The 20,600-nt window shown below is 38.0% G+C and overlaps 2 protein-coding genes across 3 annotated transcripts in view; both read left to right on the forward strand.

Annotated features, from left to right (window-relative positions):
- Positions 1 to 481: 481 nt before the first annotated feature.
- Positions 482 to 16,148, forward strand: LOC107552602 (myotubularin-related protein 12). 2 transcript variants are annotated; one of them, XM_016234522.1, is made up of 16 exons: positions 482 to 665; positions 6,362 to 6,419; positions 6,978 to 7,117; positions 8,725 to 8,800; positions 8,971 to 9,107; positions 9,199 to 9,286; positions 9,852 to 9,975; positions 10,398 to 10,467; positions 10,623 to 10,720; positions 11,059 to 11,183; positions 11,294 to 11,372; positions 11,475 to 11,545; positions 11,850 to 12,019; positions 12,798 to 12,974; positions 13,267 to 13,425; positions 14,828 to 16,148. In XM_016234522.1, exons 1-16 carry the CDS (start codon positions 597 to 599, stop codon positions 15,416 to 15,418), a joined length of 2,232 nt encoding a protein of 743 aa, XP_016090008.1. In that variant the 5' UTR covers positions 482 to 596; the 3' UTR covers positions 15,419 to 16,148. The 2 variants fall into 2 exon arrangements, with proteins under 2 accessions (XP_016090008.1, XP_016090009.1); XM_016234523.1 differs by lacking the exon at positions 13,267 to 13,425.
- Positions 16,149 to 17,809: 1,661 nt separating this feature from the next.
- LOC107552603 (Golgi phosphoprotein 3-like) overlaps positions 17,810 to 20,600 on the forward strand; it is a 12,644-nt gene continuing 9,853 nt past the window's right edge. Inside the window, exon 1 of the mRNA XM_016234525.1 lies at positions 17,810 to 18,229. Coding sequence (XP_016090011.1) covers positions 18,014 to 18,229 — 216 coding nt within the window. The 5' untranslated portion in view covers positions 17,810 to 18,013. The remainder of the gene's footprint in view (positions 18,230 to 20,600) is intronic.

Raw genomic sequence — 20,600 nt, forward strand, 5'->3', positions numbered from 1 at the left:
TATTCGGTATAACTGAAATAAATGTAGAGTCATATTTAACTTGGAGATTTAGTTTTGTTTAATGCAATCAAAGAGCTTTGATAATTCACTGATTAAGAATTCAAGTCGTTATTTGTGCATGTTACTTCTAGATTGTCTCACAGGTGTCTTTTCTATTGTTTATGCTAATAAGGAAATACTTTAGTCTGTGCACAAATAAGGAAATCGCAAGACGTGCAACCATAAAGCAAAGAAAAAAACTTAAAGTGCAGTTGTAGTCTAGCTATATAAACACAAGCCCCTTCTCACTTCAGGGCGTAGGCTATTTTAATACGACTGCTTATGGGTTCGGCAATGAGGAAGAGCTTGTGATTGACAGCCGCGTCAACCAATGAGCGATAAGCAACTTGCGCTGACCAGCACAGAAAATGGACCGTTTGTTCATAAAGAACCAATGACGTAGAATGGGCGCGGTTTGCTGTCAGAGCAGGTTTGTCTTCCAACCAAAGGAAATCGCGCTGTAGAAGGAGAGGTGGAGGGAGAGGAAAGTCGGGCAGCTCGAGCTCTCCCGGATTTCCACCTGACTGCTCGGGAAGCGGGACACTGGGACAGGCAAAATGTTGAGTTTGGGGAGCGGAGGAGCGAAGTCTACTAAACCGTCGTTTGTGTCTTATGTTACACCCGAGGTAAGCGAAAGCTTTCGTGCAGTATTATAACTTACTTGCGTTGTTTTCAAAACAGCCCAGAGACGCTGAATTGAACTAAAAGAATAGTTTAAACCGCGGATAGTCATGCACTGGGCGGGGTTAGTAAGTCCCTTGTTGATGTTGACATTGTCGACTAGTTCAAGTTTAGACAAACAGGGAAATCTCAGTTTTGTGTGCGTTTCATGGGGAAAATGCATTCAAAGAGCAACAGCGATTTTTCATTCACTTAAGTTACACCTCGAAGTTGAAAGTCTTCGGTTTGACGACTGAAATATAAGTTAGTTTTCTAGCCTTGCCAGAAGTCCTCAACTTTACAAGGTAGTCTGCTTGGATAGAGGTTGTAATCCAGGCTATTGAATGATTTTTCTGTTTATTGACACGAGTCACGAGTGTCTTCCTTGCCTCAAACATGTGATGTGTTTGAAGTCCATTCATCGCCTTGAACTTTAACTTGCATCTAGTGTTGATACATGTGCGCGCTCGGGCATAGATGCTATGGGTTGTGTCATGACCCACTGATGGACAATAGAGTTCATGTTCTTATTGTTCATTAAAGAAAGCATAATGGATAGAATGGTTGTACTCAATGTAGAAGCAACATGAAGATGTAAACCACTGCTTTCCATTTTATTCAAGAGATTAGTGGATAAAAACATAAAAAATTTTAAATTAAAGTTTAAAATCTGCACGACTTTCCCTATTCTGTGGAGCACAAAATGAGAAGTTAGTTCATTTTGTGTAGCTCTAAACAGTTGAGCATGATGCTTGCAACGCCGAGGTCATGGGTTCGACTCCTAGGGAATGCATGAGCCGGAAGCATCTGCCAAATACGTAATGTAAGGGTTTTAGGCAGAATGACAGTTTCAGTCGCTGTTCAATTTTATTGTATTAAAAAAAAGCAGTGAAAATGAGTGATGATTGAGGCTGCCTAACATCTCCGCCAAGAAAGGAAGTTATGCCGGGTTGGAACAACATGGGGGTGAGTAAATTCTGATGAGCTATCCTGTTAAATGAATACAGGAAGATCTGTGTCCGCCGTTAACTATAAACTACTTAGACTAGTCCAAAACGTTAGTCTAATTTTTTCTTCAGGAACTTTTTCAAGTCAATTTGCATAAATTGGTCAAGCTAGTTCTTAAAGGGGGCATAACACACACAGTTTCACCCAATCTCATGTTAATCTTGAGTACCTATAGAGTAGTACTGCATCCTTCATATCTACAAAAAGTCTTTAGTTTTGTCATGTTTATAAAAGAAAGATACAGCTTTACGATTCTCTCCGGAAAAAGCAGAGCTCCTGGAGGCGCTCCATGGGTGGTGCTAAAGAGTGACGAGCACTTGAGCGCCGAATGCCAACAAAACAGACATTTGATGCCATTTCACTTACCGTATGCAGTTCTGAATCATGACCTGGATCTTTTATAGCTGGGACCGCTCCATCTTTCAGTATCAAACGATGTGCAAATCCAGCATTGAACTGGGCCTTGTTTGTAAAACATTCCTCAAAAACACACTTGTGAAACTCCGTTGCTGCCCTGGAAAAACAAACTGTATCTACTGTTTACATAACGCTGGGTTCTTTAGGAAGCTGAAAAAAGTTATCTTTCCCTTACAATCAAAAACACACTTCTTTGTATTGGAGACAGTCCCGTGCAGCGCTGCCGCAGGATGAAGCGCGTTGATGGGCGCGATCTCACTCTTGCTCTCACTCTGGTCGATGTGTGCGCGGGCGCGCTCTTCCGGGACAAATGCCCATATAAGGAGTTCCACCCTCGTCTACGTCATGAAGAGCCACGATCGAACAAAAAACTCTCCGAAACTTGTACGAACCCGGAAGTAAGATTTTTGGCACAGAAATACTCCGTCATACATCCAAATAGTTTTTTGAAACTTTGTCCATGCTTAGCATGAGAATCCAACTCTTTAACAGTGTAAACAACTCTGAATGTATGAAACAGCATTGCCCCCCCCCCCCCTCCCCCTTTAAGACTCAGTCTTAACCATAGACATAGTATGTATGTTTATGCAACTGGCCACTGGTCTTATGTGAAGAGTTCAGGTGATTCCCACTCTGAAGATCCAAACCAGGGGGCTTGGTCGGATCTCACAGCACTCTCCCCTCATTTTTGTTGAATTGATATTAGCGAAGACCCACTGTGATCCATATTTATGTCTGGCAGAATTTACATAAACGGAAAGACCATGTGTTTTTAATGTCTCTGGTTTCAAAAGCAAATTTTAAGAGAATGTGTTCACCCCCAGGAAGTCATTAGGGAAAGGAGTGTCCCAAATACTTGGGTCTATTTGTGAAGTTTTGGCTGTCGTGTTTTGCAGCTGGCCTCATAGTAGCCAGGATGCTTGATGACTTCCTTTCCTTAATTTGTCCTTTTTGTTTCAACTGAACTTCCACGGTTTTTACACATTGCCATTAGTTTATTGATTTTGCTGTTTTCTAAAACCTCTTTTATCTGTTTGAACCAGTAACAAGAGAAGTAACCTGATTTAAATTTTAAAGTTGCAAAGCATGTCTTATGGATATCGCAGGGCTACTGCTAAAATTCATGGGGCCAGAGACAAAATTATTCTGGGTAGAGTGTCTTAGTCGGCTGATTTTGTTTCAGTTCTCATTATATTACTTGTATATTACACTAAAATAAAATGTTACTAAATCAAATGTTAAAGGGATTGTCTACCAAAAAATGGGGAAAAAAAGTAATTTAACTATCTGTTGTCATTCCAAACCTGTATGGCTTTTTTTTCCTCATCTGTAAAATATAAAAGAGGATATTTTTTTGTCCATACAGTCAGTGGATGTCACTGGACACCAAAACTGTTTAGTAGAGGTGCTCCGATCAGGATTTTTGAGGCCGATCACAGAAAGTAGTATCTGCCGATACCGATCACAGATACCAATCTTTTTAAAGCCTTCTTTTTATCATTTATAACTATTTATAGTGATACTCCAATCAGGATTTTTAGACATTTATTCAGGGCCTGAATTTCATTTTTGAAAATGGGGGGAATTTCCCCTCTTAGGTGTCTCTTGTGAGAGGGGAAGTAGCACGGACTGTGCTTTCACACAGGAGTCCGCTACTGATCCGTGGCTGTTTACCACAAACACAATATTTATCCATTAGTTTGATTTCAAATCCAAACACTGTCACTGAAAGTGCTTTTTCAGCATTGTGATTCTTTTTTTACACCGTACAATACAATCTTTCACAGACACGTTTAAACACAATAAATATTAAAAAACATTATTCAATGCTTTTTACTTTTGCATTTACTTCTAGATTTATATATTAAGTTGCTCAAGCAAGTGGCAAAACATTTCAACTACTTTTCTTACGTTATCGCAAACTTACCATTGACCGAAATAGTCAGCTCTACTGCCTTTTCTTTTGCATTTAAATCTTTATTACAAGCAATCCTGCGGTTCATAAAAAAACTTTGTTTTCCTACCTCCACCAGTGGCATCTATTATTGCCTTGTTTATCTAAAAGTGCTCTTTCCCTTTAAACCTAGCCAAAAAGCCATATGTGTTGACTGTGAAACACAGTAGACTTTAATAATATGCATTTATGGGATAATTACTAAATTTTCGTGTCAATCCATGTTCATATTTACTGCAAACAGTGCGCTGGCACTTTAATTAAGCGCTTGCAGCGCAGCAATAGACTCAGTGCGGAAATGATCTTCTGCACTGCTGCAGATGCACCGCTCGTGGAACGCACTGCTGTACCGCAACCGTGCGCAGTGTTCACGCTTTGTCAATCCGTTACCCCTTATTTACACTGCACACGTGTGCGGCGCATTACAGCTCCGACGCGGCTACAGGAACTGATCGCGGTCATTCTAGTCAATGCTTGTGTTTACACCAGACGCGCCGCGGCACGTTTCAAAAGCGTACCAGAACCGGGTCTCTGCGCCGCTTCGCTAAAGATAGGCGCCTAGTCTATTTTTGACGGACGCCGCGTCCAAACCGCACAACAAATACAAAATAAAAGTCAAAAAATCATGTCAATTTCAAAATAAACACCCTGTGCAGACTCCCGATCGTATTTCACGGTCACATATCTTTGGCAGGAGGCCAGAAATTGACGAAGAGCTGTTCATCCTCGAAATACAAAAACACATGGTGTTGTATGACATCATAAATCCTTTTTACAAGGACAATATGAGCAACCAAACATCATCTGACAGGCAAATCACGTGGTCTCGCGAATCCTACCGCTGCGCTTCTGATCCACTTCTGGTGTGAGTTGGCACCGCGTGAAGGACGTAACAAAACCTCTTTGGAGCCGTAACGTGCCGCAGACGTGTGCAGTGTAAATAAGGGGTTAACCTGAGCGCGGAAAAAATGCGCACCGCAAACGGAGTAAGTGAACCTGGCATTATGTGTGTGCACTGCGAGTGTGCACCAGGAGAGCGCGTGGGCGCTGAATGGTTAAACACTGGCAAGAATTAAAAAGTAATGCAATTTATAAACTTTAGTGACACTGCCTCGACTGTGCAAGTGACAATTCCTGTGTCAACTGTGCAGCGTGCAGCTCGCTTATAGATAGATGCGATGTGTGGTGATATTAAACCGTTTGCATATTTTGATAGATAAAGAGAGCTCACCTTCAGCATTATAATTATTTTACCTGCAACGGAAAGAGACTAAGACGGTGCCGCTGCATGTCTTGCCAAACCTCTCAGGGCAGTGTCATCAGCTTGAGATCGGTATTTGAGATCGGCCATTTTAGAGACCGCCGATCAATCATCCCAACGTGATTATCGGCCGATAGTGATCGTAGCCGATCAATCAGAGCACCCCTACTGTTTAGTTACCACCATTCTTTAAAATATCTTCATTTGTGTTCTACAAATAATGAAGAAAGGTATACAGGGTTGAAAAAACACGATGATGAGTAATTAATGACTGAATGTTCATTTTTGAGTGAACTCTTCCTTTAAAGGGGTCAGATGATGCGATTAAAATTTTTCCTCTCTCTTTGAAGTGTTACAAGCTCTGCCTACTTTAGGCTTCAAAAATGCTCTTAGGAAAACTACGGGTGACGTCACGGATACTACGTCCATGTTTTTATACAGTCTATGGTTCTAACAGTCTGGCTACGTCACGATGTGGGAATATTTGCATAACGCAGCCCAAATGTTCACGCAAAGAAAGAAGGTATAACTTTTATTATCGCTGTAGTATTGTTGCTGCCGCCATGTCGAGATGCTGTGTGTTTCATTGTGAAAGCGAAACTTTGTTTGGCCTTCCAAAAGAGGACGATATGGCTTCGTCATGCCTGGAGCTGATGCGTGCTGGTCGCTGAGGAAATGCATCAACTTCACGCTGTGGCTCGCCGGATCGGCTTTCACCATGGACGAAGCGGAGTCCAGCCCGGGGTCGTCACATGTGGTTGCCGCAAGCCCGCCGGCCGCCGCTCACTCTAGCCCACCGTGTGTTTCATTGTGAAAGGAAACTACTTTGTTTGGTCTTCCAAAAGAGGACATCAGTTTGTCTTACTCTTCAGCAGCCACTCTGCGTGAAATATGGCATGATGTTTTGGACATTATATATGCTATATAGTACTTATGAAAATGTAATTTAGTAAGATACTTTATTAGATAATCAATCACATTTACAGTTTATACTATAATTTTATTGCTTCTGTCTTCTTAAGGAAATAAAAGCGGAGAAAGACCCTCCAAAGAAAGAGAAACATCCTGATTTGCTACCAGGTAAATAGGAAATCCCTTACATAATGTTTAGCTCTCTCAGGATTTTCTTTGTATTATTGTAAGTAAATCTAAAATATGTTTTGTGTGACTGGTCCCTTCGGTGTAATTTTCAATTCAGACTATAATAATTTTTCTCTAATTCAGAGGGTAGCTTCCAGAGATCTCTTCTAATGTAATCAGAGTGGTTTTGCAGATACAGAAAAGTGGGTAATATACTAAAACACAGACTGCATTTCTTTAAAGCTCTGCACAAAACAAAACTAACACCATGTCTACACCAGACGCGAGTGGCGTGGCACAATGCAACAAAATACAAAAAACCCAAAGTAATCATTGATGCTGTCTACACTAGATGTGTCAAATGACACAACACAACAAATTCCCGAAAGTAAACCAATGCCTTGTTCTGTTTATGATGTACAGACACAAAGTTAAAATGACTTGCAGTGGTCGTTTTGTCATGTCTGGTGTAGACACGGTGTAACCTGGAACAACAGTCTGTGTTGTTGCCATTGTGTTTATTCAAACTAACTTGACTGTTATTCTGTTGCTCCTTAGGTGAAGTGGAGTTCTGTAGCGCCAACCCCATTCTCAAATACTCTCAAGATGATCTCTCCCAGCATGGTGTCTTTGGCACATTGTTCTGCACCAATTTTCGTGTTACGTTCATTAGTGATGAGACACCACAGGAGAAGACGGTAAGGATTGGTGACAGGACTCAACAAACCCTTCTGTTCTGACAGTCTCATGAGAATGAACTAGTATTTTACTAATTCGTACGAATGTAAGATTAAAAAAATTAAATAAAGCATGAAGGTCCACCCCTAAATCTAACCCTCAGTGGATTGTAAGCAATTCGTACAAACACATACCACTGACATTACGAATTTGCCACCAATTCACCTAAGCATGGAAATAGTCATGATTTTATCTGCTTACAGTAGACCAAAATATTCAACATATGAACACTGTATTCCATAAAAATGGCCTTATGTTACATCAACAATACTGTCACCTAAGAAGCAATCTATAGTTTGTAATTCAACCGACCAAAGAACCACTGTTTTTTTTTAAAGCATCATGTACTTCCTGTATGTAGACTGCAGCATTCTTTTACATGTAGTGTGATTTGAAGAGAAGAGAACGTGTGAGCTAGAATTGTCTACTATTCATACAATTGTCTATATCAATGATAAGAATGCTATTAATTGTAATTAATAAATAATATTTTTTAGTATTTATTACTATTTTTTTATTAAATGTGTCCTGTTTGAAAAGCTCATTACTCATTCTGTGGGCATGACTGAATGTGCTTTTTGTTTTTTTACTTGTTGGTTTTATAAGTATTTATGTTAAATGAACACATTAAATTGACAGCCCTGCTGTGAATCCAAAACAGTTTTGTAGATCTTGAATTACTGCATTGGAAATCAGCATATTTGGGTAAATGACAGTGTCCAGGAAAAGTTTGTTCAATCAAATAAATTAAACACTGCTGAACTAATTTTGTTTGCTCCTGTATGATAAATAGTATTTTCTTGTTTGTTAGTCAGGTTTGGATAAACATTTCAGCTAATAAAAAAACAAAACAAATTTAAATAGAAAATAGTAAATAGAAAAAGTGTCAATACAGTCCATTTTTGTTGGCCTTGAGACATTGGGTGTTGGACTTAAAAAAAGCTTTGCCAGACTTCATGCTCTGTGACCTTGCATGAGGAACTGTGCTGTGAGTGCTCTCACTTTAGCTGCCATTTCAGGAACTTGAGTGCCTGACTGACTGGCAGTGAAATTCTGGTGGGAAACTTCGAGCAACCTCAAATAGTCAGGTACTCATGAAGTGCCAGGTACTCTTGGTTTCAGATCTTTTTTTGGGGGGGGCTTGTTAAGACCAGTATACTGACTAAGATCAGTATATAAATGTTACTAATCTAATCAGTGATCTTAAAAAGCTGCAGAACATGTTGTTGCTGAAAGCTAATTTTGGTCAGATGTTAGTGTTAGTTGGTATCAAGAGGTTTCATAGGCTACTTTCAGACTTATATTTGATGGTGGTTCACAGGGACTGAAGTGTGTTTCACGCTTGATTTCACAATCAAAATATTGTGTGAAAGTTTTATACAGCACACTGAACGAGGCAACAGCATCTGGCTTTACTGTTAGTTATGGTGTGCCGTGTAAAAACACACCTTTCATAGATGACTTGGTATCTGTTAATCGCTGTCTTTCATAATCATTGCTTACTTTGTTATTGTCTGCATTGAGAGAGCACACTAAGAGGCTGTTGTGTCACTTACTATTGTTCCAGGCCAAGACCTTTAAGAACAAACTCTATGGAGAAAAAAATGACATTCCATTAATGTGTGTGGATCACATCTATGGTGGTAATAATTGTTTTTACTTTTTAGCATTATTAATGAATGTAAATCTGTACATATTAAAAAAAATAAATAAATAAATAACAATGAGATTTTTCTTGGTAAAGCTTTTTGGTTTGAATGTAATATGAACTGGTTTGAACTGAGTTCTGAGAAACATTTAATTTCTTTCAAAGTTTATGATGAAAAGAGAAAACTGATAACAGGAGGCCTTGTGAAGAACAAATATCCATCCAAAATGATCATTCACTGTAAAGACCTACGAGTCTTTCAGTTCTGTCTAACATTCACCAAGGAGGAAGATGCCAAAAAGGTAATTTGTTTGACATCAGGACTGAAATGTATATGTGCATTTTAAAGAGGGTTTCACATCCCCTTGTGCATTTGTTTGTTTGCTTTTTCAGATCTTTCAGGGTATTGCTCACCATTGTTTGGAGGAGAAATCTCTGAAGTGTGTCTTTGCCTTTTCCTATATGGGGACACCAAGCCCAGGTACAGATTTATCTTTTTGTAGAGGCTTTCATTGTGTTGATGATGTTTCTCTTGTTGATGTAAAAACAGCTGTTGTCGGAGTACTTCATTCTTATGTTTGTAATGTGTACATTTAACTGCTTTTGAAACACAATCCCTCCAAATACAGCAGCACCCGAAACCAGTAATTCACCAAACACATGTAACTGCTTATACAACATGAAGAAAAACATCACCTTGAGAAGTTCATGAAGTCACACTTATGCAGAACATATGCAGCTCTGGTCTTGTAGCACCAGCTGCTAAATTCTGATCATAGTCTGTGCAACTGGAATTCAGCAGATGGCTGAAAGAACAACATTCATTCTTTCTTTATAGACATTGTAATGTAATTTATTCCTGCAATGCAAATCTGAATGTTCAGCAGCCATTACTCCAGGCTTCAGTGCCACACGATCCTTGAGAAATCATTCTAATATGCCGATATTCTTTTAAAGAAATAATTTTTCTTATTATCAGCCAGGGTTAGTTGAGCCTCATTAGTCAACTTTGGAACAACAACAAAAGATATATTTTGTATCTGCAGAAATGCTGCGGAAACAGGAGACAATTATGTTTGACTCACCAGAGGACTGGACCCAGGAAATGAAACGGACAAAAGCGAACTGTAGATTAGTCATTGAAAACAAGAACTTTGAACTCTCTCAAAGGTACTTTTTGCTGTTGTTGGCTGTGAAGTGTCTGATAAAATGTTACTATTGTTTGAATTACAAGGTACATGTTCAGGAACAGGATGTAATCTCCAATCTATGTTTATATGTGTTACTGACCTAGACTGATATAAAATCTATCCTACACCGTTTACATTTGGGTAGTTCACAAAAAAAACTACATTATTTTAGGTGATGGAACGTATCACTATTACTCTTTAATCACCTTTTAGCAGTTAAATAGTCCTGATATACAGTATATGCATTTTTAAAAGAACAAATATTTCATGTAGTCTCAATTATTATAAGGTAAAATGCATGCATGCATAACAATTAAAAAATAGTTGCAAAATGTTTTTCTGTAGCATGTCATACATTGTGAAATAAATGTATCTAACAAAAACACTGCTCTTACGTTTTAGGTTACCGAAGTACTTTGTCATCCCATTAGCAATAGGGGATTTATTCAGCTACCAAGGAAAGGGATTACCAGTGAGTTAAGAATATTTTCTAATATCTGAGCATTTAAACCATTTTTATGAATGTTGTCATAATGTTTGTTATTATAATGTTGGAATTTGTATACAAATTGTAATTTGTATAGCTGATCGTATCTGAAGTTGGATGTCTGTTATTTTTCTTTTTAGATTTGGTGTTGGTCTCATTACAGCGGTTGTGCTCTCTTCAAAGCGTCTTTCCCGCCTGTGACACAGGAAGATGGGGATTTCCAAAAGCACTTGGAAACGTAAAAGAATATACTGACTCTGTTTATTATACTGTTTATTTTTCCAATCCGCTACGATACCCTCATGGTTTTTTGTGCCCTAGGTTTCTGTGTTTTTATGTTCAGACACTCAAGGGCACTGTTTTTTATCAAAGAACAACATGGCAGTATGTTACCTAGTAGTGTGCTAGACACCATTAGCATGAACCAATATACTTTCTTTGTGTTTTTCCTGCTCTCTGATCAGTTGAAGGGCCAAAATGGTTGTGTAATATGGTGTCCACAGCAAAAACTGTCAATAGTATTGACTGTCAATAATACCTTCACATTGACAAGTTCTTTTTTTTTTCTTTTTTCAGAATGATAAATGCAGTTGCACATAATTACCTTTACTCTGTAAAAACAGAGGACCTCTCAGAATCACTTCCTAATATCCAAGACATCCAGCAGTCATATAACAAGTTCAAACAATTCTTTCTTATCGGTGAGTCACAGTATACACATCTCTTTCACAGGAATAGGTGAAACAAAAATTCTCAAATATTAAACGAAAGGATGGATATCACTGTTTAATGTTTTTTATTTTTCTCTTAGAAAATTCAACCGATTTTTGGTTGTCAGATGTGAAATGGTTCTCTTCCCTTGAAAGCTCAGGATGGCTAGACATTATTAGGTCAGCTTGCATTAATAAAATACTACTATTTGCATTCCTGTTCATAATCATTAATTAGATTCTATGAAACTATTATCTAGCTGCATTTAATGTCCTCAACAGACAATGTCTCCAAAAAGCAGTAGAGGTGGTTGAATGTCTTGAAAAGGACAACACAAATGTTCTTATAACAGGTAGGTTATAACAAGCATGTTTCAACTAAATTCAACTTTCCAAAGAATCTGGTCCTTTCAAAACATTTTGTTTGTTCAAGTGGTCCAACATGTTAGTTTCTAACCAATAGTGTGAGTTTGGAATGGGACCACATCTGTTTGTCCAGGGGTGGTAGGAGTGTCTGAGAGAACTGCAATTCTACTTGGAGCATAAATTGCACACCTTACTTTTAAAAATGAAGTACTTTTAAACCTTGACAGATCAATCCCTTTTACTTTGAGATCGTATCCCCTGATGTTTTGTCTTGATATTGATTGATTGCAGAGGAAGAGGGAACAGATCTGTGCTGTGTGATCTCCAGTCTGGCTCAGATAATGCTGGACCCTTATTACAGAACACTGATGGGTTTCCAGAGTCTAGTGCAGAAGGAGTGGGTGGCTGGTTGCCATGCCTTCCTGGATCGATGTAATCACCTCCATCAGAAAGACAAGGAGGTAATTATTGCATGCTCATTCTTGCCTGTTTCTTCAGAGGCTTAGTGGAAATGTTACCGTTTTATATTTTTCCATTTTCATTATTCTTTACCTCTGAGAATTACAGGCTATATTCTGCAGCCAAAAAAGCAACCTGCAAACCTGTCTTTTATCAGGTTGTAAAATCATGTCCTGGAACACGTCTAGTGCAGAAGGAGTGGGTGGCTGGTTGCCATGCCTTCCTGGATCGATGTAATCACCTCCATCAGAAGGACAAGGAGGTAATTATTGCATGCTCATTCTTGCCTGTTTCTTCAGAGGCTTAGTGGAAATGTTACCGTTTTATATTTTTCCATTTTCATTATTCTTAACCTCTGAGAATTACAGGCTATTCTGCAGCCAAAAAAGCGACCTGCAAACCTGTCTTTTATCAGGTTGTAAAATCATGTCCTGGAACACGGTTGTCTAGAATAATTGATTCTGATTGGTCAGTCGTGGCATTCAGATATTTTGATTGAAGATTAGTGAACTCTTGACTATTCAGTTCAGATAATCTTCTGCAGTACTATCATGTTTTTCATTGCACGCTACCTCTTTCTTTTCCTATAATAATATAATTTCAACTAAAAGCAATGTCTGTTTATTTACCTCTTTGTGTTTGTTAAAATATAGAATTATTGCAAAATAAACCCCTTCAGCATGTTACTGATCATCTTATTGTGTGATTTAACGATGTCCGACATACGAGCCATTCTCATCCTCATTTTCTTTTGAATTTGATTCTTGTTTCTCAATGTAGTGTCATTCTCCAGTCTTCCTCCTGTTCCTGGAGTGCGTGTGGCAGCTTGTTCAGCAGCACAGCCCAGCCTTCCAGTTCTCCGAGACTTACCTAACTGTGCTGTCCGACAGTGTTCACGTGCCAATCTTTAGCACATTTCTTTTTAACTCTGCCCATCACAGAGAAGGTGTTATGAAGGTAGAACTTATATATTCATTTAAAACTCTCTTGTGGAGGTTGGTGTCATTGTGATTGCACCTTAGAGTTAGTTTGGTACACTGTTTTGAAGATTGCTTTTTGAGTACTGCATTCACCATTCTGCATGTTGAACCGTATTAGAGGCCTGTATAGAAGTACAGTGACTAACAAGAAAACAATCAGCCCTTTGTAATGCTGTTATTAGTCTACATGTTCTCCAAAGATGGTGGCCGTTGCCTCCCTGACATAGTCGGCACTCCTGCTAACTGCCTGTGCTTGATTGTCTTGGCAGGCAGAGTCACCGCTTGCACAAAGCGGCCCATTGAGCTGCCCTACAGTGTGGGACTGGTCTGTGCAGTTTGACAGCAAGGCCCAGAATTTCTTCTATAACCCCCTGTATTCAGAAAAGGTGAAACATGAGAAAGCTGTACGCAAACCTCACAAGCCTAAGGTGAGAGAGTGAAATGCCCCTATATTTAATAATTTAGGGAAAGATGTTGAAGAATGCCTTCCTTAAGATCTGTGTTAATTTACTGATAAATTGTATCATATTTAGAAATTAGTTTAGCATGTATGCATCATGCAGTATATTATTAATGGAAATAAATTTGCACATTTAGGTTTTGTAGCGTAATATTTAAAATGCAGATATATCTGATATCATGTGAAACACAATGATTGATGTTTCAATAAGGTGTCATCAAATCAATGAATGCATAAATGCATGTTTAAAATTACCTGAATAATGACCAATAAATCAATGACAGAATCCCAGTCAGAGACACATAGCTGAATTTACAATATGCAATCTGAATTATTTGCAGACCTGCAATGTAAAATAAAAAAATATATATGTAATTATAAACAATTTTCATATTTTAAAATGTTGAAAAAAGTCATTATTAGCCAGATGTTTTAGATCATGTGAACCCATTTATTTTGCAGTGCCGTTTTCTATGATGCAGTCATTACTGATGGACAAAATCAACCATAATGTTTTTTTTTTTGGGTTTTTTTTATTGGTTGATAACTTGAATATGTTACAATTGGGATAAATGTTTTTGCAATTTCTTTTTCGTTCTGAATAAAAAAAAAAAAAAAGCCAAATTCTTCTGTAACCTATGGAAGCCCGTTTCCGCCACTGAATAAAAAGAAACATAAAAAATAATTGCGACTTTTTCTCACAATTCAGACTTTTTTTCTTGTAATTGAGAGTTAATATCCCACTATTATGACTTTATAGATCACAATTGCAAGTTTATATCATGCAATTCTGAGAAAAAAGTCAGAATTGCGAGTTTGTCTCGCTATTACTCGCTATTGCGAGTTTATATCCCACTATTCTGACTTTATAACTCGCAATTGCGAGTTCATATCGTGTAATTTGGAGAAAAAAAGTCACAATTGCGAGATGTAAACTCGTAATTGTGAGGGGAAAAATTAGGAAGGATCAGATATGAAAACACCTTTTATTTATTTATTTATTTTTATTCAGTGGCGGAAACGGACTTCCATATTAACCTCTTGCTACAAAATATTTAAACAACCTGTATTTGTTACCATACAAATCTAAATGCTTTACTGTTCAAATATAATAAATCTCACAAATGTTGGTGTTCAGATAAAACCTTTATAAGAGCATAGCTATTTGGTAAATTTGTTGAGATGTAGTGACGTCTGTAGTCAAGAGGAAAAAGAAGGTGTTGGAGACACCATACCCAATCTTGCCCTACTTTAGCTTTATGTTTGTTTGTCTGACTGTGCTGTGCTGTTAATATTGATTAATTTCTAAGTGAGTTCATTCTGTGCATTAATATGTAATATTTACATTGTTTTTTATTTAAAATCTCTAGCACCAAAGACAGTTATCCTTACCCAGTACAGCTTTCAAAACCCCACTGAAGAAAGGTTTCTTTAAGGACGAGACCGACAGCCTTAAAAAGATGCTACAAGTGAAGCGTCTCAGTCGCTGGATGGGCTCTCCTGACTCCCCCGCTGCCACTACCCGAGAGTTCTACGAGTCCTGGCAGCACCGTCCTGTGGACTATCACGGCCTCCTGCTCCCCTGTCTGGACGGACCGGCTGTCCGTGTCTGGATGCAGCGCTACCTGCGCTGGATACCTGAGGTGTACATCCTGGGCGGAGGCTCCGTGGCAATGACGACCAAGCTTATGGAACTTCTAAGTCAGGTGCAGGATCTGAAGCGTGTGCTGGAGCAAAGAGACACGTCACAAGCTGCTAAAATTGATCACCGTCCATACATTCAGCACCGGCTGCTCTCGTTTGGCTCCTCGGGACGATTGTCATCCTCATTTCCCTTCGCTTACACCCGCAACCGATCTTTCAAGCCCATCATTCCTACAGGTCTGATGCAAAGACTTATGGTAACTGACAGCCTAGCCAGTCAGGAGGATGAGGCCAGTTCGGTTGCGAGTTTTGTTTAACAGAGAATCTATTTTCAGCCATATATTAAATATTCGTCCATTTATTATTAAATTATAATATTATGAAGTAAATACGGGATTATAGTGGCCTTGTCAGATTCAAATTAGGTGCTTAAAGTGCCTTTGGTGCTAAAGCGGGTCCTTTTGGAAAGTAAAACAGGCTTTTGTCAAACCACATGTGCCCTACTGTATCGAAAATATAATACGAGCCTTCAGACAGGATGTAAGCTCTTTTATTTTTGATGTTCTTCATGGAACAATGCCTAGAATTGTTCTCTTGCTCATCACAACACAGGAACAGGATATAGCCCTGAACTTCCAGCCTTTCCACAGTGCAGTGTTACATAAAATCATTACCAAGTAACATTCCAAACAGTATTCCATTCCAGTGGTCTATGAATAGATTAAATTATCCTGAATAATAGCAACCATTATAAGAGTTACAAATACATTTGACTTCCACACTTCTCTGACTTCTCACATATTACTGTACTCAGAGGGTTGGAAAAAGGCCGCTGCAGTTCTTAAAGCATGTTTTCTGTATCTAAAGAAGGTTAGCCAAGGAAAATAGTGTAGAGCCATCTACAGGTATATTATTGTTACTGCTGCATTTAAAATTTATTCAAGATTAGATTATACTCACTGTGGTCTGATGTGACTGCTCATTTCTTTTCCCTAGATGCCAAGTCAACCTTCGGGTTTATAAATGTTTTTTTTCTTCTTAAGAAAATGTAAGAAAACAGGAAGTATGGAACAATACATGAGATCAGCTGTCTCAGAGTTTCAGTGCTTTGTTGCATAATGTACATTGTGTGGCTCTTAACCATCCAGTGATAGGCTGGATCTTATTATAGTAGTACATTAAGACACAACGATTTAAAAAAGTACACAAAGCTGATTATTAATATCATCACAATTTATTAATACTTACCACAACGAGATTCAACTGCCCAATTTTATATATATAAAGTCTACTATGATTTTCCATTATATATATATATATATATATATATATATAAAATGGAAAATCATAGTAAACTTCAAGCCTCTCCAAATATAATTATTTAAACATAAGCTAATGTAATACTGTATCTGCATTTGTGCACATTTTCTTATTTTCCTTTCTGAGGTGCCTGCAGGACTACTGCCACAAATCAACAGGCTCTTCATCCAAAAAAATGTGTTGTTCAAATTGTGTTTTTCAGCATTTGAAATGTAATGAAACTGATGTAAGCTCTGAACTGTTATTTGCTGGCAAAAGTGTGGAGAAAGCAGTTTCCTGAGCATTTTGTTTTTGTTTCCACCTTTTTCCACCCTTGTTTTGCACTACTGCTCCTTGCCAGTCAGTCACTGTTACTTGAACAGTCAGCTGTAAATCTGATTCTGTTCACTTCAGTTCAGTTCAGCACTTCTCTTGTGTATGGCAAGTGATTGCAAGCTGGATTTGATACTTATTACTGAACTTAATACTGTACAATTGTTTTGTGTTTTTCTATAACCAACTTTTAATGTTCACATTATCAGAGTTTGGCCTTGAAATATATGAAGTATGTCAGATTGCTTTATTTTGGACCATTGACTTAAAAATGATAATTTTCATGTAAAAGAAGCATTAAATACTTTTATTTATGCACTTGAGAAATATGTCACTCGCTCTTTTTGTCCACAGAATATGATTGAAATAAAAGACTGCTTTGCAATCGTGTTCAATTCTTATTACAAGTAATCTAACAAGCAATCATTTTAGATTAAACACCATGATTTTTAAAGGTTATATAGTTCTGATTTTTTTAAAATTATATATATATATATATATATATATATATCTTTCTTTATAATATTTTAGATATTTTATATGATCGTTATTCTTTGTACGCTGATTCTCTTGAAAGTGCAGTAACAGTACAACTTCCCCTAAAATGAAAAATTTTTAAATAAATGATATAATATATTTATGGCACCACCTGAAGTCTGTCATAAAACCTAGTGTGGTACAAAGCTATCTTAGTACCACTGAGACATTCTTAGAATTGATTAGTTTTTTTTCTTTTTTTAGGTAAAGTTTAGTAGGCTATTAATTTCTGTCATTTCTCTGTTTTTTGTTATTTCTATTCTTTTCTTTTTTTTGTGTATATAGTTTTTATTTAATTTAATTTATTTTACTACATCAAGTTAAAATAAATAAAAATGAGAAATGTTGCTTTGGCACCTAGTTTAAAAAAAAAAATTTAATAGTATATTTTATTTCAAGTAACCAAATATTTTTTTAATGGTTTTGGTTGTAGTTAAATATATTACCCTGGTGCTAACTAACGCACAAAGATGCTCAAAAAATGCTGTCTCGGTATCCAACCTGAGTGTCGAGATGCCACATCCACGGCTGTTCTCGTCACGGCTGGTCGCCATATTAAACCTGACGGTTCGGCGACGCTCCGCGGTAGGGATCGCGAGGGGCCCCTCTCCAAAACAAATCCCGATTTACACCTTCATTCCCCTAATTCACCCCGGGAATCATTTATGCATCGGACTGAATAAGTCAGTCTTTTCTCAGACAGGAGCTGTCTGGGAAGGAGGTTTAGTTTTAGTGTTTGAGATATGAGTACTTTGACCCAGCGAAGCTCCGGCCTGGTGCAAAGACGCACCGAGGCTTCGCGCAGCGCTGCAGCCGCAGACCGAGACCGCGGATCCGGCGACGAGGACTACGAGCCCCGCCGTGGAGACGAGCAGGACGAGGATGACAGCGGTGATTCCAAGGAAACCAGACTGACCCTGATGGAGGAAGTACTGCTGTTAGGCTTGAAAGACCGCGAGGTTGTTGCTGTTTTGCTTTATTTTGATTTGTAACGTTAGTTGACTCACTGTAGTCGATGTTTAGCCCTTTATGTTTATCTCTTCTGCACTCACCATGATCGCTCCCAGTTAATAATTGAGCTCTTTAAAGAAAGAAGGAGCTGAAAACAATATGGTTGTTTTTTATTTTAACCCGTTTGTTTTTAAATTGGTGACGTTTTGAGTTAAAGTCAGCCAAATGATTGCTGTGATGCAATGTAGCTTTTAGCTTGCCTTGAACTGCATTAGAAGTTGTCTCTCTAGCCCACCAGACTGTCATAACAAATAACAGTTAAGTGAACTACATCGGTTAAAAAACAGACTAACCCATTTAGCTCTCTAATATACAAATATAGTCTGTTTCGTGTAGCATAAGGTAGCCTAAGCAGTATGACATTTTGATGCTATGACATTATTATGCCATATCCACATGAAATATATTATGATAGTTTTATATGCAATATGTAACTGATAAGAGTATGAATTTGAAGCAGTTGTGTGTATACTGATACAAATCGACGGTCAAAAGATGCATGTTTGTCATGTTTGTATAGAGTGGAAGGAGAGCAACATAAATCTGCCATAAATCAATGGTTCCTGACAGTGGACTTCCAGCCGCCAGGCAGCCAACCACTGGCAGATCACGTGACCTGCCAGAATCAGACTGCCAGCTGCCAATGGTCACTGGTGCTGCCAATCAGTTAGGGATTGAACCCCTAATGGAGTTTAAGTTGGCTTTCTTTTATAGAATTATTAAAAAGCATTGCAGTTTGTCCTGTTGTCGCTGAAATTACTTAATGAGAAAGATTCATGTTATTGGGATAATTCACATTTTAATAGGCATTTTTATGCTTTACATTATTGCATAACAAATGTTATTACATAACATAAGTCGTAAAATCGTCACAACTAGTGGCAGTATCCATAACAATTAGAATGATTTCCTTGGAATGAGAGGCAGCAGCGGCTGGCTGGTTGAGCGTCCAGCGAAGCGTCAGTAAGCAACCAGTCGTGATCACATTCATTTGACTGCTTTCATTGGGGGAAAAAACGAAAACATCAATCATACAAAATAATAGAGTCATAAGAATATAGTCATAATAATAAAAAAATGTATTTCCTTGCAGTGAGAGTGATAGGGAACGCGTTATACTCGCAGCTCAGCAGCGGCTGGCTGGTTGAGCGCCAAGAGAAGTGTCAGTAAGCAACCAGTCATGATCACGTTCATTTGACTGCTTTAATTGGGATAAACCAACCTAAAACGTCAATCATACAAAAGAATAGAGTCATAAAAATATATTTATAATATTAATATAATGTATTTTCATACAGCGAGAGTGATAGGGAACGCGTTATAGTCGCAGTTTAACCGGCTGGCTGGATTGAGAGTCAGTAAGCAACCAGTCGTGATCCCATTCATTTGACTGCTTTAATTGGGATAAACCCACCTAAAACGTCAATCATACAAAAGAACAGAGTCATAAGAATATATTCATAACAATAAAATAATAAAAAATTTATTTCCTTGCAGTGAGAGTGATAGGGAACGCGTTATACTCGCAGTTTAACCGGCTGGCTGGATTGAAAGTCAGTAAGCAACCAGTCATGATCACGTTCATTTGACTGCTTTAATTGGGATAAACCAACCTAAAACGTCAATCATACAAAAGAATAGAGTCATAAAAATATATTTATAATATTAATATAATGTATTTTCATACAGTGAGAGTGATAGGGAACGCGTTATACTCGCAGTTTAACCGGCTGGCTGGATTGAGAGTCAGTAAGCAACCAGTCGGGATCACATTCATTTGACTGCTTTAATTGGGATAAACCCACCTAAAACGTCAATCATACAAAAGAATAGAGTCATAAGAATATATTCATAATAATAAAATAATGTATTTCCTTGCAGCAAGAGTGATAGGGAACGCGTTATACTCGCAGTGTAACCGTGGCTGACTGGATTGAGCCGCCAGTGAAAGCGACAATCAGCTGGCAGTTGGGATCACGGCCATTTGGGCACTTTATTTGTAATAAGCCTCTTTTAAATGTCGACAAATTAAAAGACTAGACCCACAAGAATATATGAATAATCATAAAATAATATATTTCTTTGTAGAGAGAGTGGTAGAGAATGAGTTAAACTCGGAGTGCTCTTGCGGCTGTCTGACTGAGCCGCCAGTGAAAGCGACAATAACCAAACCAGTTGAGATCACGGTCAGTTAAACACTTTAATCGTGCTAAAATCCTCTAAAACATCAATCATGTAAAAGTAAAGAACTGAACAGGTTCACAATAAGAAATTGCACAAAACACAAAATCTGCCGAAAATTTATGGTTGCTGAAACTT

The sequence above is a fragment of the Sinocyclocheilus grahami genome, unplaced genomic scaffold (genome assembly GCF_001515645.1).
Source record: "Sinocyclocheilus grahami isolate Dianchi unplaced genomic scaffold, SAMN03320097.WGS_v1.1 scaffold453.1, whole genome shotgun sequence".
NCBI lineage: Eukaryota > Metazoa > Chordata > Actinopteri > Cypriniformes > Cyprinidae > Sinocyclocheilus > Sinocyclocheilus grahami.

Coding starts and splice junctions, on each gene's coding strand:
- LOC107552602 (XM_016234522.1), top strand. CDS start 597: ATGTTGAGTTTGGGGAGCGGAGGAGCGAAGTCTACTAAACCGTCGTTT. Junction 9,108..9,198: donor AGGAGGAAGATGCCAAAAAG/GTAATTTGTTTG, acceptor TTGCTTTTTCAG/ATCTTTCAGGGTATTGCTCA. Junction 11,373..11,474: donor GGATGGCTAGACATTATTAG/GTCAGCTTGCAT, acceptor TGTCCTCAACAG/ACAATGTCTCCAAAAAGCAG.